Source organism: Melospiza melodia, chromosome 26 (assembly GCF_035770615.1).
Source record: "Melospiza melodia melodia isolate bMelMel2 chromosome 26, bMelMel2.pri, whole genome shotgun sequence".
Lineage (NCBI taxonomy): Eukaryota > Metazoa > Chordata > Aves > Passeriformes > Passerellidae > Melospiza > Melospiza melodia.
In genome coordinates, this window is record NC_086219.1 from 7,550,029 (window position 1) to 7,576,193 (window position 26,165).

The window sequence follows — 26,165 nt, forward strand, 5'->3', positions numbered from 1 at the left end:
CATTGTCCTTTCAAACCAGGCTGGCTCAATGCCACAAGGTGGACATAATCAGGCAGGTCTCAAATCCCACTACACACCACATTTTCCATCTTTAAGGAAGGCATCCTTAAGGAACAACTGGGATCTCAAGTCCTGCTTGACTGACTGTCTCCCAGGAAGGCTCAAATACCCACTGGGGAGGAAATGTCTGGTCCGAGTGGGGTTTGGCAAGGGAAGCACCAAAGCCACCAGGCTGGTTCTGACCTCCCCAGGATCAGTGTAGCAGCTTCAGCCTCACAGAGGCCAATGCCTCTGGTACCACGAGGTGGGTCTGACACAGCCTGATGCTCTCATCTAACAAAAGGGTAACAGCCAAGGGAATGCATCCTGTGCTCTTGGCTTGGTCCCAGAGCCATGGTGTGGAGTCAGTACCAGCAGGACAGACACAGCCCAGGCTGTGCTGCTCTGATCTCTCTCCATGTTCATCATCCATGTCTAGGTGAAGCAGCTGGAGCAGATGATCATTGTAGGTGTTTCCATTTGAAATATTCTATGTTCCATTCCATTCCACAGACTGTGCTGAGGAAAGGGATGACCCAAGAGGCCCAGGTGCCTCCACACGGAGCAGAGAAGAGCTGTGAAGGCTGACAGGACTGAGCCCTCCTCTTCCACTGCTCCTTTCCATTCCCTAGAGCACCAAATCCCAGGAATGCTGCTGGGATGGGACTCCCAGAGCTTCTGGCCCATGACCACACCAAGGAAGGGAAACTGTATTAGGTGAATCTTTAAACCTCCAAGAATGGGGCTCCCCTCAGTAGCCCCTCTGTATCAGCACCCCTTAGCCTTTCTGATTAGCTCTAGATAAAATCCCAATTTTTGGTCATAAAACACATTCCTTCTCTGCCACATCCCTGTAAACGAGCCCCACATGTCCTGTCTCCCAGGCACTGTGTCTGAGGCACATCCAGAATTTAAAATATGTCTTCTAAAGGAGAAAAAAAAAGAAAAAAAGAAAAAAAGGTAAGAGATCACAAGTGATGGTCTGGGCCCTGATTATGAAGCTGAAGCCACTTTTATGAAAGAGCTTCCTTTTTTTTTTTTTTTTTTAAAGAGCTTTTGCTAAAGATCCCATCCAGGCACATCTCTCTTTACAGCTTTACATCTTTGACTGAAAGCATGTCCAGGCTCCCCTGTGGCAGAGCTGCTCTCTGAGGATGCTGTGACATGAGGATAACACCTCCATGGCTCCAGAGCAGCACCTCAAGGCTCCCTCAGCTAAGGGAAACCAAACCCCAGGTGGCACAGATCCATCACACAAAGGCAGCTTAACCTGCACTGATCCTCCACAAGAGGCTTTGGGATCTGTAAGTAAGGATTTGCCTGATCTCCTGCAGGGACAAAGGGGGGTGTTGGTTGCACCATGAAGCCTCAGGCTTGGCATAGCCAGAATCTGAGTTTCATACAAATATTTGCTTCTTTGGGACTTGCTGGAAATGGTGAAAAGTTTTAAGGGAAAGAGGGAAATGGAAGAAAACAGAAAGGAACAAAATGTGAGTTTTCCAGGAGAAACAATCACTTTTTAATCACAGGAAAAGCTGAAGAAGGTCACACCAAACCCAGAGCAGCACGATGAGACAGCACAAGAGCAGAGCAATTTAGCAGAGAATTGGGAAAGTTCCATAACACCCAGGTCTGAACACCTGCACAAACCCAGGCAGAGCTAAAAATAGCTGAAACACTTGTGTTTGACCCCCTGAGTATGCTACAGACACACCCCCTGCTTCCTTTGAGGACTTCAGAAGATGCTGAGCCCACTAGGCCCCTGGGGAGGTTTCCCTCAGGCTCTCTTTTAAAATGCACCTTTTATTTTCACGTTAAGATGGATGGACTTCAGTTCCCAACTGCAGGAACTTTTCTGGGTTTTGTAACTAAATGGAGGAGGAGTCTGGAAAAAGAGCATTGTCATCATGGACAAGCTGAAAGATAGTGAAAATATTTCCTTTTTGTCCATGGAGTGTTGGAACTGGAAGATCTTTAAGGTCCTTTGCAGCACAAATCAGACAATGATTCTGTGATTCCTTTCTGTTTTCCAAGTAGTTTCCTGAGCACTTCACACATTTATCAGCCTGATAACTTCCTCCTCTATCTTTTCTAATTTTTTGTTAATCTCCTTTTCAAACATACACCTCAAAACTGAGTTCAGTACCCAGCACCCATCTCCTTGCTGAGGTTTGATATTCCTGAGTGTGTCCAAGGTGACACTTCCCTGCCTCAGCTCAGCCCTGCAGAGCTGCTCTTCCCTCTCCCCTGGGCACTTCCACTGGGTATTTTTGGCTGTGCCCCCAGCTCAGGGAGGGGAGGAGGCTGTTCCTGCATTTCCTATCATCCCAGTTCTGCTGGGAGTGGGGTGAGAGATCCTCGATGCATCCAAAGTTCATGTAATTGTCTCTAAAGCCCAGGGAAATTCATTAGGAGAAAGCTGACAAAAAGCAGCAGGAGGGCATCACACAATGAAGAATTGTTTTGGGGCAATGAGAAAGAAATAGGCCCATTTTTCTCTTTGCTTCTATGTCTCTGAGTTGATTTGAGGGTTCTTAGGCAGCTCATGTGTTTGTCTCTCTAACCCATCCCCACAACACCACAACTCTGAGCAGTTCCAGGAGCCCTTGGACATCTCCTAGGACATATTTCTCTTTTATTCAACAAGAGCTTCCATCTGGGATCTAGTCCTTTCTCCCAGCCCTGCTTTTTCAACATCCTGAGCTCACCTCCCTCCTATCCCACCTCTATCTGCCTCACCCCTGGAAGAGTCTAAGGCCAGGCTGGATGGGCTTGGAGCAGCCTGGGATAGTGGAAGGTGTCCCTGCCCATGGGAGGGGGTAGAATAAAATGATCTTCAAGGTCCCTTTCAACACAACCCAGTCTGGGATTCTGTGATTTTATGATTCAGTGTATTCTGGCTCATCCCATCCCAAAGGACCCATCAGGGCATCCTTGTCTAATAGACTTTGATAGCAGAGGCCAATTTTCTGTGTCAGGTCCTGACTCTTGGGCCACCATCCCTGCCAGTGTTTTTTAGGAAGTCTGGCTCAAATAAACCAAGCCCACATCCAGCTACACAAATGTCCATGGCACTCCAGGGCCACTTTGCAGCTTTGGTGCTGCTGTGACCTGGGAGGTCACAGTGTGCAGGCTGGGAAGCTGGAGCACTGCTGTAAAGGGAATAAAATGGGAAAAGACCCTGCCAGCAGCCAGGGCAGCACTGCAGGGAGCAGCCCAGGGGCTCAGACTCTGCTGGCAGCATCTCCTGGGAGTGTCTGGTGGGACTGTGTGGCTCCAGCCTGCAGGGGGGACACGAGGATCTCTCCACAGCTTCTCTTTCATCATCTTTAGACCCATTTAGACCCATGCAATCTTCCCCCCAGTCTGCAGCCAGCCCCCCCTCACCTGCCAGTCCCAAGGCTGAGCCCCTACTCCTGCCTAGTGGGGCAGCGCTGTCGAGATCCCGCTAAAATCAAAGCATCCATTCCTCTGCTGGCTTAGCTGGGAGAATCAGGTTACAGGCAGCAAACCCCCTATCTCTGATCACTTTAATTCCACTAACCCATGTCATGTCAGACAGAGTCAACATTTGCTCTGGAAAACACTCACGACTCAGAGAGAGCAAAGCCAGCCCAGCCCGTGGCCTCTCCCTGGCAACACTTTGAAATCACCCAGGGGAAAAGGCGAGGTGAACAGCTGGGAGCTTTCCAGCATCTCCTCGGAGCCCTCCTGACAGATCTCGGTCCCTGGAGTGTCAGGTTACTGGATGGGGGGAACTGCTTTTATTATAGGAAGGTCAGCAGGGAATTCTGGCATTTTCAATTACCCCGTGCAGCAGCGGCTGTGATCGGGGTCAGGATTAACTGCCTGACCCCCGGCTGAAGACAGAGTGGCAGGGAAATGCACCATGATGCTGCAAGGCACCAGCCAGTCCAGAGGCCACGGGACAGGGCAGGGAGTGGGGAGATGTGGGGGAGAAGGCTCTGTCAGGGCAGAATTTCTGTCAGAGCATCTGGCAGGGGATGCCTGTGACTGTCCTGCCACTGTGCAAAGGGGGAGACTTGGAAAGCCTTGGGGGAAGGGGGCAAGCTTTCCCCTCACTGCCTTCACCCAGGGACTCAGTCTGAGTGGGGGACCCAGGCAGCTCCAACATGTGGGGAGCAGGATTCCCTGTGGTCCAGAGCATCCCCTGTGGTCCAGAGCATTCCCTGAGAGTCCAGAGCATCCCCTGTGGTCCAGAGCATTCCCTGAGGGTCCAGAACATTCCCTGTGGGTCCAGAGCATTCCCTGAGGGTCCAGAGCATTCCCCTGTGGGTCCAGAGCATTCCCTGTGGGTCCAGAGCATCCCTGAGGGTCCAGAGCATCCCCTGTGGTCCAGAGCATTCCCCTGTGGGTCCAGAACATTCCCTGTGGGTCCAGAGCATTCCCTGAGGGTCCAGAGCATTCCCCTGTGGGTCCAGAGCAGGGCATTCCCCAGCACAGTGTTCCCACACCCCGTGCAGTGAGGCTGCAGGTGATGCTGTGCAGCAGCCAGGACACTGCTGTGATCAGTCACAGAGCAAGGGCTGTCCTGACCTTCAATCCTCAGGGCTGGGGATCCAGGCTCCAGCAGTCTGGAGAACTGTGTTTGCAGTGGCAGGAGCACACAGGGCCTCTGTGCAAGGCACAGGGGTGGGGGTGAGCACTGTTTGTCCACCATGGGCAGAGGGGACAGACAGGACAACTGAGCCCACATTCATTCCCAGAGACCTGGATGTCTCTCAGCACTGTCTCACCTGCAGCTCTCCCTCCTTGCCCCACAGCACCCCAGGCCCACACAGTCCCCAGCAGGTGGGACAGTACAGACTGTCACTGTACAATGGTCCAACTGTCCCCACTCCAGGTGCCACCACTGACCCCAAGGACCCTGGTTTTTGTGCTCCTGTTCAGCTCAGAGTCTAAACCCATCCAGGTATTGAACTGAAAATTGGTTTCTCTGGTTAAAACCTCCCTCATTTTTTGCTTTTCTGGGTAAAACTCCCTCTGGCCATTTAAGCATCACAGACCATGGGCGCTCCTGGAGAATGCATTTGAACTCAGATGCCTTCCTCCAGCACGAGCACTGAATGCACCACAGTGAGGAATACCTGGATGAGGAAGGGAAGAAGGGAGGATTCTTCACCTGCCCTCCATGGTGACCCTGCTTTGCATGGGAGGTTAGGCTGGAGACCTCCAGAAGTCCCTCCACCAGCACTTGTGTGTCTGTGGCCCTCCTGCTGAAAGGGTTCATTATTCCTGGACTATTACAACATTTGTCCCCCCAGTTCCTTTCCCAGTTCTGCCCCTGTGATGCCATGTTCAGGAGCCACACACTTTTGGAGCCAATTCTCTCCAGCAGAAGCTGAGGAAAGCAAGGAATGGCAGCAGTGGGGACTCTTTAATAAGCAATATTTGCCCTTAAAGGAGTAAAAATTCTCAGGTCTGGGATATTCCTGGACTCGCTGGAGCTCTGGAAAATTGGTGTTTCACAGTGTGTGAGGTTTTTGTTCCGAGGTTCTTGGCAAGGTGGCCCCATCAGAGAGGTACCCACGCTGTGTCAAGTGTCTGGAAAACTTCCCAGTGGGCCCAGCCTGCAGCTCCTTGAGTCTGCAACTACAAACGCTGGAAAATCTTAAAAACATGGCAAAGCAGCCCAAAGCTGGTCCTGGCTGCAGCCCCACTCAAATCAAGGCAGGCTTTGGTGTAGATTACAGCCTTTAGAGCAGTTGCTAATGCCACAAGCGCAGGACTTGGCCCAGGCAGCCGAGGCTTTGGCTGTGTTTGAGCTCTTTGTTCAGGGGGGTTTGCAGTCCCGTTTGCATGTGTCACCCGGCCTGCAGGGCTTTGTTCCCACACAGAGGAGCTGCTCCAGAGGCTCCTGGCACCCCCCACACTGCTGCCAGAGCAGCTCTGGGGTCACAAGGTGCCAAGGGTGTCCCCACCTCCTGGACCCCTCTGCACGTGGAAAACTCATCTGCTCCAGATCATGGCATGTCCCCAGCAAAAGCTGCAGGGAAGCAGGAACACAGAGGGAGCCAGACCCCCCCATCTCCAACCTGCCCCCCAGATTTTCCATAAAAATATACTTTCCCAAAAAGTGCCAATTAATTGCTGTCATTAATTGTTGTCATTAATTGCACTAATTGCAATGATAACTGCCCTTAGGAACAACCTGACTTCAAAATTTCAAACATAGAAAGCTTAGAGCTATAGTCCTTGAAAGACATGTCTGCTGCAGAGCATCCATGCAACCACAGAATGGTTCAGCTTGGAAGGGACCTTTCCACCCCTGCCATGGCAGGGACACCTTCCATAGCCCAGGCTGCTCCCAGCCCTGCCCAGCCTGGCCTTGGGCACTGCCAGGGATCCAGGGGCAGACACAGCTGCTCTGGGCACCCTGTGCCAGGGCCTGCCCACCCTCACAGCCAGGAATCCCTTCCCAATATCCCATCCAGCCCTGCCCTCTGGCAGTGGAAGGCATTCCCCGTGTCCTGTCCCTTCATCCCTTGTCCCCAGTCCCTCTCCAGCTCTCCTGGAGCCCCTTTAGGCCCTGGAAGGGCTCTGAGCTCTCCTGGAGCCTCCTCTTGTCCAGGTGAGCACCCCCAGCTCTCCCAGCCTGGCTCTGAAGGGGCTCCAGCCCTTGCAGCATCACTAAGTCTTGTTAATTTGTGACTGAACCTTTTCCCTTGCTCTCTTGCATTGGCAAACTCCAGCAGGTTCCCTGTGTAGGGGAAAGTTCTGGAAATCCCATTTTCTCTTGGGAAGAGCATTCCCTGCCCAGCCCCAGAGGTGCAGCTGCCTCCTGCACCCTGCCAGGGCAGGGATGGCCATGGAGCAGCCTGTGGAGGGCCAGGCACTGTGAGCCCCTCCCTGCTTGCACAGGGGCACACAGAGACTCAGCCCTTCCCACAGGGACCCCAAAAAAGGACTGGAGGACACCCAGCCAGGAAGTTGCAGTAACCCCTTTGGAACAACTGCCAGCTTCCCCAGCTGCCCCAGGGCCCTGCCCCAGGGCTGTGTTTGCCAAGGGCAGCAGGAGACATGAATCAGCCATCTGCAACACAGGAGAAAAGGAGAGCCCTGGAGCCTTCCCATCAGCTCCCAGCACAGCACAGAGCAGGGATGGGGGCACACTGAGGGAGCCCCTGGTTCAGCAGAAGGGACTTTCCACCACATCCATCATGGACAGACTGTTGTTTCTGACCAAAGTCAGATCCAGATGCACTGCAATAGGTTTCTGAAGCCCCAGGCAGATGTGGGAAAAAGATCCTCAAACTCATGGTGTAATTTATGCAACAGGGAAGGCTGGGAGTCAGCAGGAGGAGGAGCCCACAGAGATGGAGGCGGGCAAGGAAGGGCATCTGCTCGGGAAGCTCCAGCAGTGCAGCCCATCCCCTGCTCTGCCAACATCCCCCAACTGCCCACCACAGGAGAGGGAAGAGGCTCCTGAAGAGCCAGCAGCTGACAGAGCTCCTGCCATCTGCTGCAGATGGTCTCCAGTGGCACAGGAGAAGGGATCTGGGCACGGCAGGGTCCCTCCTGGGCACTCACTGCCAGCTGCTGCAGGCTGGGGGATGCAGTGAAGGCAACAGGCTGGGGCAACAAGAGAGGGGAGGAGGGCAGCAAAAGCAAAGCCACATCACGTTTTGGTGGCCATCAGGGTGGAGATGGGAGCTGTGGGTAAATGGAAGAGGGAGAGGAGATAGATGATGGAACCAGGATGGTTCCACAGGTCCATGGAAGGTAAGGTCTGGATCTTAACAGGGTAAGAGAAGCAGCCATGAGGATGTCAAGGTTTCAGGAGGTTTGGAGCATGGGAACAGGCCGAATTGTCACAGAAACACAACCAGGGAAGTCTCCAAAAGATGAAATCTGGGATTTAAGTGACCTCAGGACAGCAGCCCAGCAGATCCTCCAGCTTGCTCTGTCACACAGAGAAACAGGCTTTGTCCTGGCTCCTCCATGTGTGAGATGGCTCCAAAGCTCAGGAAATTTCTGCTTTTCTCCCTTTTGTGTCAGTTTTCTGCACAAGAAGTATCCTACCAGGTCTTGAAACATCAAGAAGTATGAAGGTGCTTCTCATGGACCTCAGTCACCTCAGCTCAGCTGAGGCTTCCCCACTTGGGTCATTGTGGTCTCCCATTTCTGCAGTTCCTGGACAGACTGCACAGAACCACTTCCAGCTTGCAGTTCCCCAAATCAAATGTTTTACTGGTGTCCTGACAGACACAGAAATACAGACTGGTGTCCTGTATTTCCTTAGAGAAGCAGTGATTTCATTGGGAAAAAAAGCAGCAATCTACACAGGCTCATGTACAAGGAGCAGCTGGGCTGCCTGTCCTTGATGGCTCAAGACTAATTCTCTTCCTGAAAGGTGTTTTAGCTAAAGCCAGGACTGAATTGGAGGAAAATTCCCATCCCTAGAAGTGTCCCAGGCCAGGCTGGACAGGGCTTGGAGCAGCCTGGTCTAGTGGAAGATGTCCCTGCCCATGAGAGGGGGTAGAATGAGCTGAGCTTTAAGGTCCCTCCAGCACAAACCAGATTCTGGGATTCTGGGATTCTGGGATTTGAACTGGTATTCAGGCTGATCTAAAACATCTCTGGGCTAGAACCTTGGAAGCTTAGTCAAATGAAGAGCAATGGCCATAAATCATAGCTTGGGAGGGTCAGGTTGGCCATTGGAAGAAGTTCCCTCCCCAGGAGGGCAGTGCAGATGTGGGACAAGTCAGTGGGACATGGGGAGAGCTCTGCCTTTGGAGATAACCAACAATTGCTGGCAGCAGCCATGCTGTAAGTGGGAAGTTGGATGAGGAACCTGAGATACTCAAATGTTACAACTTCCTGCCTTTTATTCTGGAAGAAACAGGAAAGTGGAGTGTCGAAATCTTGTTGAAGTTCAAGGCCAGCTTGGATGGGGCTTGGAGCAACCTGTGCAAGTGGAAGGTGTCGCTGCCCATGGCAGGAGGTGGGACTGGGTAATCTTTGAAGTCCCTTCCAACCCAAACCATTCTGGGATTCTATGATAAACAAATACTCAGAGCTTTGAAGCTCTGGAAAGCTCATTCCAGCCCTTTGAGGTAATTTCTGCACTTTCCCAGGTTTGGTTTCACAGACACTAACTCCTGGCTGCAGCAGGGCCCAGCTGAGCAGCACGAGAGAGAACAGGAGGAGCCACTGCTCCTGCTCGTGTCCAGAGCAGAACAGGCTCTCCTGTGCCTCCCTCACAAGCAGGGAGCCAGACACATCCTCTGACACACATTGAAAGTGAGAAGATAAAAGCAAGGCTCCCTGTGCCCCAGGCAGTACAAGCCTCCTGTCCCTGTCTAGCCAGCAGCATCACTGATGTGACAAGCAAACAGCAGGCTGGGATGGCTGCTGAGAAGGTCTGGTCCTGCCCACCCCACCCCTTCACCTCACCTGATCCCCAACCTGCTGCCTCTGCCAGCAGAGCTCCAGGGCTGTGGCTGCAAGGGAATTGCTTTGATTGAAGGTGAGGGGGAAACCCTTCCTTCCTGCACAGCCTGGGATGTGTCTCACCCGTGCTCCATCGCTCATGGATGAACTCCTCAAGGTTTGTAGCAGGATCAGGCTGGGCTCAGTCCAGTGCTAGGAGACCCCAGCAGAGCAGGGTCATGTCCCATGTCCTCACTTTGGACTGTGGCCACCTGTCCTTGAGCTCATGGGCTCCTCCAAGGCCTGTGGGGACAGCCCTCCCCAAAAGACCTTGCAGGGCTGGGACCCCACCTGGGCTGTGCCAGCCACTGAAATTCAAACCCTACTGATGCCTGGCATGCACCCGGGGCAGGGCTGTTTGCTGCACATCTTCCTGGCCAAGAGACCTGCAGAATCACGGAAGGTTGGGAAAAACCTCCAAGATCATCAAGCCCAACCTTTGACTGAATGCCACTTTGTCCACTAACCCATATCACCATGTCATGACATACTGCTGGAAAATGCCTCCCAGAATAATAATGCAAATAATCACAACAACTTTTCTGGATCTGTAGAGGGGGAGAAATCATCCTGATGGGTTTATCAGGACAATGGATTGGTTTCCTTCACACACACTCCTTGTATTCCCTCTGTAAGGGCCCTTTATGGCTCTCTGTGGCTCTGTTTGCAGCCAAGAGCCTCTGACATCAGCACTAATCCTCCCTCCTTATCCCCTGGGACAAGAGCTGCTCACAAAAGGGACACATTCCCAAGAGCCTGGATGCTCTCTTACCCCCACCACTGGGAGGTCTTGAATTTCTCTCTGGATACTCCAGAGCCCAAGGCTTCTTCCTCCCTCCTCAGGTCACAGCAGCCAGTTACCAACAAGTGCCCTTCCCACTGCTATTAACTCATTCCTGACCATGGAGCCCTTTCCTTCAGCTTTCCCAGGGCACTCAGCCTGTCCACGGTGTGGACAGAGCCTGCCAACCCTCACAGCACCAAGACTCTCCCCATCCCCAGCAGTCCCCAAAGAAAGGCCACAAATTTGTAGTCAGGGGCTGCCAGCAAGAGCTGGTGCCTGGCAAGGCTCTCAATTAGTCAAGTGTTGTTATCCAGAGCCCTGGGCTCAGCTCCTTGACCCCTTGGGATGCTGGCACGGCTCTCTGACACCCTCCTGGCACAGATCATTTGTTGAGGAATGGCTGGGAAAGGACTTTTGGTGGCACCCAGGCTCTGTCATGGTCCCTGCAGACAGGACTGAGCACATGGACAGTTCTGGATTTCCCTCCTGAAGGGATGCTGGGCTTTGGGGATGAGGTACTGCTCAGCTGCAGGGTGTGAGGAGCAGCAGTGCAGGTGAGCTGCAGATGCACAGGTGGAGCTGGAGGTCGAGGAGAGCCTGCTGAGAAGAGCAGAGAGAAAACCCAGCCTGGGCTCAGAGGTGCCAGAAGGCATTGCCCAGGAAGGCAGGAGGATCATGTTCATGGGGATCAAGTTAGCTGGAAGGGGTCATGGCCATGGGATGATGGCCACCCAACCATCACCCAGCATGTGCCACCCACCTGGGCACACTCAGGACCTTCCCTCCCTCTGGCTGCTCTAGAGGGGGTGTTTCCTTACTCTCACAGGAGATTTCTCCTGGGAACCCAGAATGGTTTGGACTGCAAGGGATATAAAAGCTCATCACTCCTTGCCATGGGCTGGGACAGCTTCTACTATCCCAGGGTGCTCCAAGCCACATCCAACCTGGTTTTGGGCAATTCCAGGGATGGGACAACTACAGCTTCTCTGGGCACCCTGTGCCAGGGCCTCCTCACCCTCCCAGGGAAGAATTCCTTCCCCATATTCCATCCAACCCTGTCCTCTGGCAGGGGGAGCCATCCTCCCTTGTCCTGGCACTCCATGCCCTTATAAAATGTGGGTGCTGAAGAACTGGTGACACCTGAAGGTTCTGGATGCTGCTGGTGATGGGGCATCTCTCCTCAGTCCTGCATCACAGAGGGTCCCCAGCACACACCCTGTGTCCCTTGGGGAACCAGGGGGGGTTTTCCTTGCTTCCTGCAGGGCTGCAGGACCCCGAGGGGTGGTGGGCACTTTGCTTTGTCCAGCTGTGGCAGGAGCACAACCCCATCACACATCCAACAACGCAGCCCCAGCTGGCTCCTCCATCCAGAGCCAAGGCAGAGGGAGGCTCATCCTCCCTCTGCTCCCTCTCCTCTCCCCCAGCACCCCCCACTCTCCTGTCCCAGCTCTGCCTTTGTGTCTGCAGCTTCTGTTACCAACTGCTAATGATCTACATCAAGGCTGCCAGGCAGTGCCGGTGCGAGTGTAAGCAGAAGAATCCAGAGCCTCTAATTACAGAGGAATTAGCAAGCAGACAGTTAGTGTTTAGTGCTAATGAATAGATACATTAGGAGAGACATCACACAGGCTGAGAAGTGTGAGCCCTGATAATAAAGGAGTGTCAAACCAGGGAAACACAAGGAGGAGGATGCAGGGGACTGAAAAGGATTTGCCTTCGACTCAGCTCGCTGGTTCTGCTCAGGTGGGAGCAGCCACGGGTGATCCATGAAGGTTCAAGCACAGCAGAGAAATGCAAGTATGAAATATGAGCATCAAATGATTAATCCATAGTACAGGACCACGGTGGGAGGGTGCAGAGCGTCTTCCCAGCTCCAGGCAGCATTTCAGCCACCCCATCTCCATCAGATAAAGGAAGCTGGTCATCCAGACCCATTCCCCCCTCCTTGGGGCAGCCTGTCTCTGCTTGGAGCCAAACCATGGCTCAGCCTGTGTCAGACCTGCCTCCAGGGCTTCAAAAACACCCTGGCCCCATTCCCAAGCTAACTCCACATCAGAGGGCACCATAATAATTACTCCAGACATTTCTGCAGTTCCCTCTGTCCTCAGGCTCTGGAAGTGACGCCCAAGTGATGCCCACCTGCCCTTCTGCTGTTTCACCCCACGCACCACCCCTGGCAGCCAGGACACACCATGGCCTCCAGGTGAGTCACCCACGGCTGCCAAATTCAGCCCTGGGGGTCAGGAAGTGTCCAGGGCACTTCAGAGGAACCAGAATCTCTCCTGCTCCCCAGCAGGGCTGTGCCTCACTGGCATCCTTCCACCTCAAATCCCGCTCAGCCAAGCCCCAGGCTGTGCCCAGCTCCAGATGGCTCCAGGTGGGCTGGGAAGGCAGCCCAGGCCAGCAGCTCCGTGGGGCTCCTGCCACCAGCACAGCTGCCAGGGGGACCCTCCTGGGAGCAGCACTACCAGCCACTCTGACCATCCCTCCCCCAGCAAACCCACCCTGCACAGAGCTGGAGACCCCACTGAAACCCTCCCAGCTCTGTGCTTCAGCTGCTTCACCAGGTGACTCTGCAGTGGCACAGGAACTGGAGCAGATTCCCAGACTGTTATCCCAAATATTCATCTCCCAGCCCCTCTCCTGTGCAGCTCTCCTCTGCTTTCTCAGTCTGTTCTGGCTCTCTCTACAGTCCAAGCAGGGAGTGCAGCTCCCAGCAAAATGCTGGAGACACCTCACCTTCCCTTTCCCTCCCCAGGAACCAGGAGTGTGTCTGCAATACTCTGATGGTGCCTGCAATGATGCTTGGAGGCAACAGCCTCAGGCCCAGTCACACCCAGTGCTGGAGAGTGATGCTGTGACACCAGGGGACAGTGTCACCAGCTGTTCTGCTGCCATGATGGAGAGGCAGCTCTGCCTTGGGGGCACGCTGCAGCTTTCCACTGAAATAAGGGATATTTTGACACCCAGGGCTTGGGATTCACTCAGGAATTGCCAGGCTCTCATCACCACCAACACTATGGAATAAACAACACTTCAACCCACTCTTGTCCCCTTCCAGCCCACAGGGACCCAGCCAGCACTGCCCAGGGACCCTGCCCATTCCTGACACCTCAGGTTTTAGCTTTTATATTTTTCAGATTCTATTCTGCTTTAATGTGTAAGTTTGGGCTTCATATTAGGGGATGGTGAGCTCTCTTCACAGAATAGGTATTCCTGCTCTAACTGGGGACCCAAGGGCAGCTGATTCAGATCTCAGGCACAAGAGCATAAATTATGTGGGCTGAAGAGAGAAGACAAGAAGGATGGACTTCATGGGCTAAAGCTGACAATTAGCTCCAAGATGCAAATGGACCAAAACATATAAAAGTGTGAGATTCTGGGACCAGTCAACCATTTTTGTGGCCATTTTGGGTTGTGCTGCCCAAGGTGGATCTTATTTGAGACCTCTTCATAAATGCCTCCTCTATTCTTTAGCTCTGTGTTCTAGCTCAGCCTTCACAGGGCATTCCCCCATCCCACCCCACCCTGCTGTGGGAGCTGTGAGGGAGGGGCACAGGGCCTTACCGGCCTGGTTGGTGGTGATGTTCACAGAGGCGAACTGCGGGGAGAAGGGGCTCTGGTCGGTGACGCCGTTGACGGCCTGGATCTCGAAGGTGTACTGGGTGTGGGCCAGCAGGTCGCTGATGTAGATGCGGGGCTCGGTGAGGCCCAGCTGGCGCGGGGCGAACTGCACGTTGTCCCCGCAGCGCGTGCAGGCCCCGCGGCCGGCCCCGCAGCTCTTGCAGATGATGTTGTACACCAGGTCCTCGCGGCCCCCCGAGTCCCGCGGGGGGCTCCACTCCAGCATCAGCGACGTCTCGTTCACGCTGGAGATCACGGCCTGCGGGGCGGACGGGATGGCTGCAAAGAAAGGGAGCACACAGGAAGGTGTGAGCAGCTGCAGCCCTCCTCCTCCCCATCCCTGGGCAGGCTCTGTGAGCCGAGCCCACAGGGGCTCCCAGCCCACAGGGGTTCAGCCCACAGGGGCTCCCAGCCCACAGGGATTCAGCCCACAGAGGTTCAGCCCACAGGAGCTCCCAGCCCACAGGGACTCAGCCCACAGGGGTTCAGCCCACAGGGGCTCAGCCCACAGGGACTCAGCCCACAGGGACTCAGCCCACAGGGGTTCAGCCCACAGGGGCTTTCAGCCCACAGGGGCTCCCAGCCCACAGGAGCTCCCAGCCCACAGGGGTTCAGTCCACAGGGGTTCAGCCCACAGGGGCTCCCAGCCCACAGGAGCTCCCAGCCCACAGGGGTTCAGCCCACAGGGGCTTTCAGCCCACAGGGGCTCCCAGCCCACAGGGGTTCAGCCCACAGGGGCTCCCAGCCCACAGGGACTCAGCCCACAGGGACTCAGCCCACAGGGACTCAGCCCACAGGGGTTCAGCCCACAGGGCTTCAGCCCACAGGGGCTCAGCCCACAGGGACTCAGCCCACAGGGGTTCAGCCCACAGGGGCTCAGCCCACAGGGGCTCCCAGCCCACAGGGGTTCAGCCCACAGGGGTTCAGCCCACAGGGGCTCAGCCCACAGGGACTCAGCCCACAGGGACTCAGCCCACAGGGGCTCCCAGCCCACAGGGGTTCCCAGCCCACAGGGGCTCCCAGCCCACAGGGGTTCCCAGCCCACAGGGGCTCAGCCCACAGGGGCTCCCAGCCCACAGGGGCTCCCAGCCCACAGGGGTTCAGCCCACAGGGGTTCAGCCCACAGGGACTCAGCCCGCAGGGGTTCCCAGCCCACAGGGGTTCCCAGCCCACAGGGGCTCCCAGCCCACAGGGCCTCAGCCCACAGGGGCTCAGCCCACAGGGGCTCCCAGCCCACAGGGGCTCAGCCCACAGGGGTTCCCAGCCCACAGGGGTTCCCAGCCCACAGGGGCTCTGCCCACAGGGGCTCAGCCCACAGGGCCTCAGCCCACAGGGGCTCAGCCCACAGGGTTCCCAGCCCACAAGGACTCCCAGCCCACAGGGGCTCCCAGCCCACAGTGGCTCAGCCAGCACTGCCCAGGCACCCTGCCCACCCCTGATGCCTCAGGTTTTCGCTTTTACATTTTTCAGATTCTATTCTGCTTTAGTGTGCAAGTCTAGGCTTCATATTAGGGGATGGTGAGCTCTCTTCACAGAGTAGGTAGATAAAACAGTTCCTGGTCTAGCTGGGGACCAAGGACAAATGATCCAGATCTCAGACTCAAAAGCATAACCAATGTGGGCTGAAGAGAAAAAACAAGAAGGATGGGACTCCATGGGCTAAAGCTGTGATTGGACAATTAGCTCCAATATGCAAATGGACCAAAACATATAAAAGTGTGAAACCCCGTGATCTGTCATCCATTTCTGTGGCCATTTTGGGTTGAGCTGCCCAAGGTGGATCTATCTGAGGCCTCTTAATAAATCCCTACTTCTCTTGGTGTCAGGGATGTGTGCAGCAAGCTGGACATCCAAAGCAAAGAGGAAGAATGAAACCAGTCCTCTTACCCCACGCTAATTTGATTGTGTGAAAGTCCGGGCAAAATTTACCAGTTAGTTTGTGTAGCGGCCCCAAAACCCCACTGGGACAGACACCTTGTCAAGCACCCCTCAGTGCTCTGACTGAGTGCCATGTCCTTTCCCCACCACGTGGTCCCTCCCAGCTGCCCAGCCCCACATACTGGTGCACGGCATGTCCACGGGGTCGGCATCTGCCCGGTAATATCCATTCCGGCACACGCAGTTTGTGGCCCCTTCCGAGGTTGTCCGGCTGTTGATGGGGCAGTGGACACACCCTTCATCCCCCTGGCTGGCCTTGAATGTTCCCGAGGGACAGCCTGGAAGAGAAGAGAGCAGTGGTGAGCAGTGAGAAGGGGGCTGGAGGGATGCCTGGAGCTGCCCAAACCATCCCTGGGGCTCTGCAGAGTGCAAAGGAAATCCTGACAGCTGCAGGTGGGCACCACAGAGAAGGTGCAGCTGTTGGGAAGGCCCTGAGGAGGCACCTGCAGAGGTGGGTCCCCACATAGACACCTCTGTCCCTGTTCCCCAAGCACAGAACAGATTCTATTCTGCAGAACAGGGACTGTAGGAGTGCAGAGGGAATTTTCAGCCACTGCTACATAAGATGTCAGTGGCTGTACCAGGTCAGACCATGGACACCAGAATCCTCCCCCAACAGCAACTGTCAGAGGGGTTTAGGCTGGATATGAGGAAAGGTTCTTCCCCAGAGGGTGCTGCCACTGCCCAGGCTCCCAGGGAATGGGCACAGCCCTGAGGCTGCCAGAGCTCCAGGAGCATTTGGACACTGCTGCAGGGACACACAGGGTGGGATTGTTGGGGGATCTGTGCAGGGTCAAGGGTTGGATTTGATCCCTGTGGATCTCATCCAAGTCAGGATATTCCATGATTCCAGGACCATCCAAGGAGCAGGGCATGAACCAGGTGCATGTGTTGCCCATAACACTTCCCCGCTCCCTTCTGAGATGCAGCTCCTTGCACTCAATACCCCATGTCGGTGTTTCTCCATGTTACCCGCTCAGTTTTTTACTCCCTGCAGATGTCCTGCACCTGTTTTACCCCTAAAGAGCCCTGTGCTGTAACTACACACTGCAGGAAGAAACTGCTGCTCTCTGCTTCCAAGCCAAGCTGCCATTCTTGATGCCATCCCACATTTCCATAGCTGATGGACACTCAACCACCATCTGCCTTGTCCACGACCTCTAGAGTTGTCCAAATCTCTGTCGTGCCCCACACTGCATAACACCATTCACTGTTTTATTCTCTTTTTTCAGCAATGCCCACATTATTTTTTAACCAGTGACTGTGAAAGCCCCAGGATCTGAGTTGTGAGGGACATTGGGCCAGCTCCCAGCTCATCTCTACAGGTGTATATGAACTGGTCTACCAAAGATGTCCCATGGCAGATGGTCTGTAAGGCAGCTCCAAACCCAAACCATTCTATGATTGCACCATCCCATGAATCTGGGGTTGTTTTCTCCCATTTGTATCACCTCAATTCTTTTGAATTCCAATTGCCTTCTCATTCCCTAGTCACACTGTCTCACAGGGTCCTTTTGCAACTCCCCACAGAGTTTTCATGACATTGTAGATGTGGCACCTGGGGACCACATGGCAGTGCTGGGCTAATGATCCTAGGGGACATTCCCAACCTTAATGATTTTATGACTCAATATTACAAATAAACTGTTGGTTCTGCTGAGCAGTAGCAGAGGGCTGGGCTCTCCCTCCAGGCTCTGAGCCCCTCACAGGTGAGGAAGATGCTCCTCAAGCAGCAGCCACTCAACCCCACGTGTGTCCAGCCCCACAGGGCGGGTGAGGGGGGCACAGAGCTGTGTGGTGCCCACAGCAGACAGTGGTGAAGGCTGGACCACACTGTGACCCAGCACTAACAGATTCAGCACTCATGGATAAAAGCTTTCAACACCACCAAGTCCCGTCCAAGCCCAGGATCACCAGTGCCCAAGGAACGGCTCAGCTCAGACCGTTCCTCTGCGGTTACTCCTGTTGTGACTTTCTGTTCCTGTTAATTCTTACACAGCCTGAAGAGCTTCGGGGGAGGCAGGTGGTTCCTGTGCTGAAACAAGTTTAACAAACTTTTCCTTCAGTCACCTGCCAAGGCTCCCAGGAATGAGGCAGACCAGACAACAGCCTGGGACAAACATTCACTGGGGTTGCTGTCAGCAAGAGCCATTGCTAAGAAGTAGCTATTTCTTATCTGGGAAAAAAGGAAAAAAAGAAGGTTGGATTTTTTCTTCAGTTGCCATCTCCTTTTCTCCAGAATTAGCCTGAGTTTCCAATGAGAAAAGCTCTACAGAGAAATTCCATCAGCCCTCCTGCTGGCACTGTCCCTCCTTCCTCTCATGGTCAAAGGAGCTGTTGAGAACCAGGATCCTCCTCACGTTCCTGGGTCTTTCCATCGATCCCTCACCTGCTCCATTCCATTCCTGACCCCCTTCCCTCGGGACCAGCCCATCTCAGAGGGTGTTAAGCTGTTGGGAGAGGTGATGGCTGGGCAGTTCTGCATTCCCCAGAAGCAATGGGGACATGATAACAGGCTTCCTGCACTAATACCAATATTTGAGACACACAAAAGACCAAGAGATAAAATTGCTCTCATCTGACAGCCCAGGTGAAATGCAGGATCATTCCAGCAAGGATAGTTTCAGACAGGGGCCTCTTTCACCTTCCTGAGGTTTATTTTAAAAATAGATACTTTCCTATAATGCTTCTTCTGCATCAAGACAGAGAGACATCCAAAAAGTGCCAGGCTGTGGAGTGTAGTGACTGCTCCAAGGGATAAAAACATTCCCCACACTGGCCCTGGCACAGGTCAATGGCTGGACAGGGATAAAAACTGAGGCTCAGTGGTTGTTCCTCAAAAATGCCGAGCTGGGACACTGAAACTCTTTGCATGAGCCACCAAAACACAGCCAGGAGTTTGGGCAAGTCCCTTCCTCCCCAGCAGCAGGTCCCACATGGGTAAAATAATCCTGAAAAAATCAGAACTTCTCCAAAGCTAAATGTTCCGAAATCATGTGTAAAGACAGGAAAATCACTGAAATTTGATGCAAAGTCCTTTTTTTCTATTGATTTATTTTTCTACAGTAATGACAACCTCCAGAAGTAAAATAAATGAACATTGTCTTCAAAATTGTTCTGCTCCCTCCAGGTCTTCCCTTGGGTGAGAAAACAGTTTTTCTTTAGGAATTTACCCAATTTCTTGTTTCCAGAATAAACACCAAATCAAAAGTGAAACCTTCACACAGGGGCTAAAACCCCTCCTGCCTGAACAATGAGAACGTTCTCATCATGTTCTGGAAGCATCACAGAATCATGGAATATCCTGAGCTGGGAGGGACCCACAGGGATCCTCCAGCCCAGCTCCTGGCCCTGCACAGACACCCCAACAATCCCATCCTGTGCCTCCCTGAGAGCCTTGAGCAAATGCTGCTGTGGCAGCCTCGGGGCTGTGCCCATCCCTGGGGAGCCTGGGCAGTGCCAGCACCCTCTGGGGGAGGAACCTTTTCCTCATGTCCAGCCTGACACAGACATGAGGACACCCCAGCCTTCTGCCCTGGGAGGTAACAGCAGCTTTGGGACATTGCTGCTTTTCCCGAGGCTTGCAGCAAGGACATCCATAGGAATTCCTGCTTGCCAAGAGGGAAACGAAACAGTGGAAGCACATAAATTTCTACTTTATCCGAGCATCCTTCATCCCTGGAGGGTGATTTCGGTGCCAGTGGCTCTGGCCCCATCACTGCAGCAGTGATGGGGCTAACAGGGCTCACAGGCACCTTTCACAGCCCCATGGCAGCTGGGGTACAGCCCTGGAGGCAGCCTGGAGCACTGGCTGGGAATGCTGAGCAACACTGGGGCTCCTTGTTTCTCACTCACTCCCTCCCAGAGCATGGAAAGCTGCTTGTGCCTGGGAAGCCATGGGCTTTGGGGATCACAGAATACACTGAGCTGGAGTAGACCCACAAGGATCACTGTGTCCAGCTCCTGAAGGGAAGGGATTGCCATGGGAAGGCCCCACTGAGGATGCTGCCCTCCTGCAGAGAACCACACCAGGATGTGGGAGGCAAGGCCACCTCTGCTGCTGGCACCAAGCTTCCAGCCCTCCTGTCCCACGGCAGTTCAGCAGGGAAAGGCATCCCAAAGCTCAAGGAAAGCTTTTGGCCAAACGTGCAGGAGGGGCCACACAGGGGTTCCCTGATCCTTTGTGTCTCACTGCCTCTCTCTAACCAAGTGTTTAATTAATCCAGTGTGAGCTGGGCAGGCTCCAGCCAGGCTCTCCTGCATCCCAAACTGCCCTGGCCTTCAGAGTCCACCCCAGGCCCCTCCTGGAAACAGCTCTGAGCAAGCAGCTCTCTCCTGCAATAAAAGTTCCTAAAATGGCACCTTCAGCCCATGCTGAGGGCTCTGAGGGAGGAAGGATTCTTCTCAGCCCCTCTGCCTGGCCCTGTTTCTGCTGGCAGCAAGGATCCCTGAACTCCAGAGAGGCATTTTTAAAGGCTGATGGAAGCCAGGCAGCCCTGGCTGTCAGGATCTGCCCGGAGCCTTAAATCCCCAGCCTTATCTCCCCCTGGCTCCTCTCTCCCTGGGGGCCGGGGCTGGGGGCTGGCTCTGCAGCTTCCCTGCTGCTGCTGCAGGGCCCAGGGCTGCTCCCCTGGCCACGTCCTGCCTCCTCTGGGGCTGTGGGCTCCCTCTCCATGCTTTTGGGATTCCTCCTCCATGCTCTTGGAGTCCCGGCCCCACAGCCCTCCCTGCTGCCACCTCATCCCCCTACAAACCCCAGGGGGGTGCCTTGGCCCCACGGCACAGTGCTGCTCCCACTCTGACCCCACATCAAATGAGTCCCACAGAGAGGCTCTTATGGAGAATGAGGAAAACAATGCCCTGGGCCAAGCCAGGAGGAGCACGGCCAGGACACTGGGGGAGGTGTTTTCCCCTCCCTTGCCAGGCACTGGGGATGCTGCCATGGTTAGGCTAGGGTTGCCCAGTTCAGGAGAGTCCAGTGGAGAGTCACCAAGAGGGTCACCCTAGGGAACAGGGCATGGGAGAGGTGGGAAGAGCCGGATGGGGTAACTGGGCATACTGGGGTAAGGGGGGATCTAACTGCACCTGCTGAAGATAGGCTCAGACACTTCTCAGGGTGCCAGACTCTGCCACACAGGACAAGGACCACAGGTTCAGACAGGATGTTATGAAAAGCTACATCTCCAAAAGATGGTGCTGAGCTGGGAGAGGGGTGGTAGAGCTCCATCTTTGGGTTGATTGAGCCCAATTGCATGGCTGCCTTGAGCTCATGCTGGGGGCACCCCCAGTGCAAATGGACATTGGACATGAGACCCCAGACCCTCCCTGACAGCACTTCTGGCTCTCTGCTCTCCATGGCGTGTGGGGCATTTCATGGGATCATGGAAAGACAGGAGGGTTTGGGTTCAAAGGGACGTTAAAGCTCATCTCAGGTTCAATCACCTTCCACTGTCCCAGGCTGCTCCAAGCCCTGTCCAACCTGGCCTTGGACACTGACATGGATGGGGCAGCCACAGCTGCTCTGGGCACCCTGTGCCAGGGCCTGCCCACCCTCACAGGGAATAATTCCTTCCCAACATCCCATCTAACTCTACTCTGCTCCAGTTTAAAGCCATTTATGATGTTCTGTGCAGAACTATTAAGTCCAACCAGCTCTGAATTTCCCCCTTTTCCTTTCATCAACCATACCCTGCTTGGAAGATGAGGTGGCTGCTGCAATGGCATTGTCACTTTTCCCATATTCTGCTCCATTCTGTCCCTTGCACCTTGACCCTTGTTTTCAATCCTGCATCCAAACAGCAATCACTTTGTCTCACTTGTAAATTTTCCACTCCTCTGCTTGCTCCCGTCCCCTGTCCCTCAGCTGATGGGGTTTGTGCTCTCAATGAGAGGGAGCCTTTGGACAAGCCAAAGCAGCCACAGAGCCTTTGGATCCACTCCCAGCCCCCCATGTCCCCAGGCTGCACAGGGCTGCAGGGAAGGGGACTCAGCTGGGCTTTGGCGAGGCACTGGGGACACCCTGGACCCTGCAGCTGGGAAGGAGTGAGGAGCTGGGACCTGCAGGTGCCAGGGGCAACACGGGTCCTCCTGCTTCCTGAGGGATAAATTCAATTAGCAGCCTGCTCTGTTACCTCATCCTCAGATAAGCAATTAATGCCACTGCCAGGTGCTGTCACTGTCAACAGCTCTGACAGCATTTGGAGAGCAGCAGAGGGAAATACAGGAGGGAAAACAGGGTTAAATGAGATTAACTGGAGGGGAACCTCCAGGATGTGGATTACAGAATTGTCAATAAAGGGAATGGTCCCAATGCAAATGTTCCTGTTTAACCTCATCATTCTCCATGGGATGGGAATGGAAGCAAGACAGGACAAGCTGTGGAGCATCCTCCTGGCCCACAGACACTGGGCCAACTGACTGGGCCAACACTCTGCACGTCACCAGCAGCCCCAGGAGATGCCCTGTCCCATCACCTGCCCACTGCTGCTCTGGCCTCACAGCTGGAGGTGCCAGCACTCCAAACCCCACATTCCCTGCAGCAATGCTCCCCACCAGCCACCCCAGCTGCCCCCAGCTCCATCCCAGGCTCCCTCAGACACAACTCCCTCAAAGTGCCCTGCCAAGACTCCCACATGTGCCCTGCCTGTGCACAGCTCGTGGCACTTTAGGAGCTCACACCTTGCTCTCAGCACCATCTCCTGTGTGCCTCGGTCCCCAGGCAGAGGGGCAGTGCTGGGACAGTGAGGGGCTGGGACAAGACCTTAGTGCTGTCCTCAGGGGTGTCACAGAGCTTTGGAGAGGACAGGGCAGGGCAGAGTGATGCCCTGCTCTGGGAGCTCCCCAAAACAGACCACATTGGAAGGTCTTACAAATTCAGAACTCAGCACATCCCTCTGGGTGTCCAGAGTTACTGAGGACCCCCCCGGGGGGCTCAGAGACCCTGGCACACAGCCCAGAACACCTGGGGATTTGATTATGACCCCTGGAGCAAGTTGCCAGCTTTGTATGAGGACCTGAAAGTCACAGAAGTTTAAATAGTATAATAATGAAATTATCACATGGTCAAAAGGTAAATTTTGGGATTTTTGGAATGGGGTTTTGGGGACAAGATGGAGGGACTTGGGTGTGTCTAGTCTTTCTTCTTCTTCTTCTTCTTCTTCTTCTTCTTCTTCTTCTTCTTCTTCTTCTTCTTCTTCTCCATTTTTGCAGTGATGTTGGCACTTTGGGATTGGTTTAGAATAGAAGCTCACTGTCTAACACAGGTGATGGGTATTGGGAATTAAGTGTAAATATGCTATATGTAGTTTCTAGTATAAAGAGACAACATCGCCCCAGGGGTGGTCAGAGTGCCTCTGGATGCCCTGCTGAGCAGAACTCGGGTGAGCAGGAGGAAAATTTTATAGATAAGAATTAATAAACAACTTCAAGACCAAAAACTGAAGAGCTCCGACTCGTTCTTCGCACACGCGGACCGAAGCAGAGACACCCTGCACATCTGGGGCTGCAATTAACAGCAATACTCCTGAGACTGCAAGGGGCAAACACACCCTGACCTCGGGGCAGACTGTCCTCGGCCCAAAGCTCCACAGACCAGGCCAAGGCCCAAGGATCAAGGATTCAGCCTTTGGACACCATGGGACAAAGCAATAGTGCTCATGGCACACCAGATCCAGGCAGGTGCAGCTCCCTGCTCTCCTGAGAGCATCCCCAGCCCTGGGCAGGAGGAGCCTGATCCCAGCCCTGGCAGCTCTGTCCCAGTGCTGTGTTCCAGCAGCAGAGCTGAGCTCTCACCTGGAACAGGCTTTGTACCAGGGGCTTCCCAGCAAATCCCCCCCTGCAGTTCCCAGGGTTCACAAGGTCACTCCCTTCCAGCACTGCTCCCGAGTTCAGGCATCTGGTGAGCCCAGCACACCTGTGGGCAGCACACCTGGAGGGCCCAGTCCTGCTGGGGGAGGGCACATCCATCAGAGCTGATGGGATTCCCTGTCACAGAGAAATGCCTGGAATTTCTTACCTGCCCTCAGTCAGCCTGCTTCAGCCTCCCCAGCCTGTCACAGTTCTTAAAGAAAAATGTGAAGCTTTCTGTCCCTGCCTGAGCATGTGGGACTGGGATGTTGCCAATATCCTCAGAGTACAGATGGAGAAGACCATAACCCAGCATTTATCCTGTCAGGGCCATCCACACACAAGGGGAGAGGACTTCCCTGTCCTTGTTTGGGGTCAGTCTCCTCTCCCAGGAATAAAGCAAAAGAACAAGAGGAAACAGCTTCAAATTGTACCAGAGGAGGTTTAGATTGAATATTAAGGAAAATTTTGTCATGGAAAATATGGTCAGGTATTGGCACAGGCTGCCCAGTGCAGTGGTGCAGTCACCATCCTTGGAAGTGCTCTAAAAACACGTGAGTGTGCAGCTGGGGACAGGGTTAGTGCTGGGTTAATGGCTGGATTCAGTCCTAGAGAGCTTTTCCAACCTTAATGATTTCCTGATTCTCTGGTTCTGTCCCAGGGAGAATGGATCTGTGTGTCCATCCTCTGCTGCAGCCCAGCAGCTCAGCTCTCTGCACACCTCCAGAGGCCCCCGGGGAGGCTGAGAGCAGGGAGTGAGTGCAGAGCCCAGAGCACAGTGCTGGGGCCAGCAGATGCCTGCAAGCTCCTGCCTCGTGCAGACACCTGAAGGGCAGCTCAGGATGCAGCTGCCCCAAGGCGAAGCTCAGCAGCTCAGTGCTCTCCTGAAGCAGGACATTCCCAGCCCAGGAATGCCAGGTGAGGCTGCCCAGGAGCAGCCCCAGTGCCAGGCTTGGGGGCAGCAGGAGCCTGCACAGTGCCAGCCTCCAAACCCTGTCTGGGTGCCTTGGCACACACAGAAGGAAGCAGAGCTCCAGGGGCTGGACAGCAGCATTGCTGGGAGCCCCGGGGTGACCTGCATGGAGCAGGGGAGCTCTGGGGCACTGCTTTCATCACAGGAAGGACTTGCAGCTGCTGGGATGAGTCCAGAGAATGCCAAAGAGAAGCTCTGAGAGCTGGAGCCCCTCCAGAGCCAGGCTGGGAGAGCTGGGGGGATTCACCTGGAGAAGAGAAGGCTCCAGGGAGAGCTGGAGAGGGACTGGGGACAGGGGATGGAGGGACAGGACACAGGGAATGGCTTCAGAGAGCTGCCAGAGAGCAGGGTTAGATGGGTGGGCAGGCCCTGGCACAGGGTGCCCAGAGCAGCTGTGGCTGCCCCTGGATCCCTGGCAGTGCCCAAAGCCAGGCTGGATGGGGCTGGGAGCAGCCTAGGACAGTGGAAGGTGTCCAGGTGTCCCTGCCATGGCAGGGGTGGAATGGGATGAGCTTTAAGGTCCCTTCCAACCCAAACCATTCTGGGAGCCTACAACTTTATATTTTTATTTTAAACATGCTGCTCAGGCCAGCAGCCCATCCTTTCTCTTGATGTAAACACTGAAGAACTGCAGACTCCCACAGTGACTATTCTGAGCCAGCTTTCTCCAAGAGGTCCCCTGAAGAATTTAGGACCTTCATATTTTGTTACTTTGTTTGGTCTTGTTTAATTGTTTCCCAAAGCTTCTGCCTGGGAGAGCTGTGCCTGGGGAGGGAGGCCACGTTCACCATCCCAGGAACACTTCCCAGGGATTTAACCAGGGAAAGGAACAAACCAAGCAGGCAAGTGGTGACATCAAAGTCGCACTGATGGAAACCCCCTAATCCTATAAACCCTTCCTGCTTTAATTGGTGTTAAAACAAAGATAATCTTATCTCAGCCCTATAAAAGAAGGGATAGGATGTTCTTTCTAAAAGCCTCTCTAAAAGCCCTCGTAAACTTGACAAACATTCCCTGGTTCCAGCCCAAGGAGAGTGACTTTAATCCTGAAGGAAACAGGAAAGCAAAAAGGGAGCTTTTCCTGGACAAGAGCCCTGCTGGTGCTGGGCCAGTGTGGAGTGACAACCCAGCACTGTGGGGCTGCTGGGGACAGCACACAGCCCCAGGAGCAGAGCCAGGCTGGCACGGACCAGGCACACTGCCAGGAGTGAGCAGAGGCAGGAGCAGAGCCAGGACACATCTGTGCCTCCAGCCCAGGTACCCCCAGTGCCTCTGGGGCTGCTCACTGCTTGTGGCTGCTCACTGCTTGTACCTGGGGCTGCTCACTGCTTGTGGCTGGGGCTGCTCACTGTGGCTGGGGCTGCTCACTGCTTGTGGCTGGAGCTGCTCACTGCATGTACCTGCTAACTGCTTGCATCTGGGGCTGCTCACTGCTTGTGCCTGCTCACTGTTTGCATCTGGGGCTGCTCACTGCTTGTAGCTGCTCACTGCTTGTAGCTGGGGCTGCTC

General features: G+C 54.4%; 1 protein-coding gene across 4 annotated transcripts in view; it reads right to left on the reverse strand.

The window, feature by feature from the left end:
- EPHB2 (EPH receptor B2) overlaps nt 1-26,165 on the reverse strand; it is a 152,402-nt gene that overhangs the window by 40,570 nt on the left and 85,667 nt on the right. For all 4 annotated transcript variants that reach the window (XM_063177031.1, XM_063177029.1, XM_063177030.1 and 1 more), the window contains exons 4-5: nt 15,961-16,116; nt 13,844-14,179 (exon numbers count right to left, since the gene is read on the reverse strand). In XM_063177031.1, coding sequence (XP_063033101.1) covers nt 13,844-14,179; nt 15,961-16,116 — 492 coding nt within the window. The remainder of the gene's footprint in view (nt 1-13,843; nt 14,180-15,960; nt 16,117-26,165) is intronic.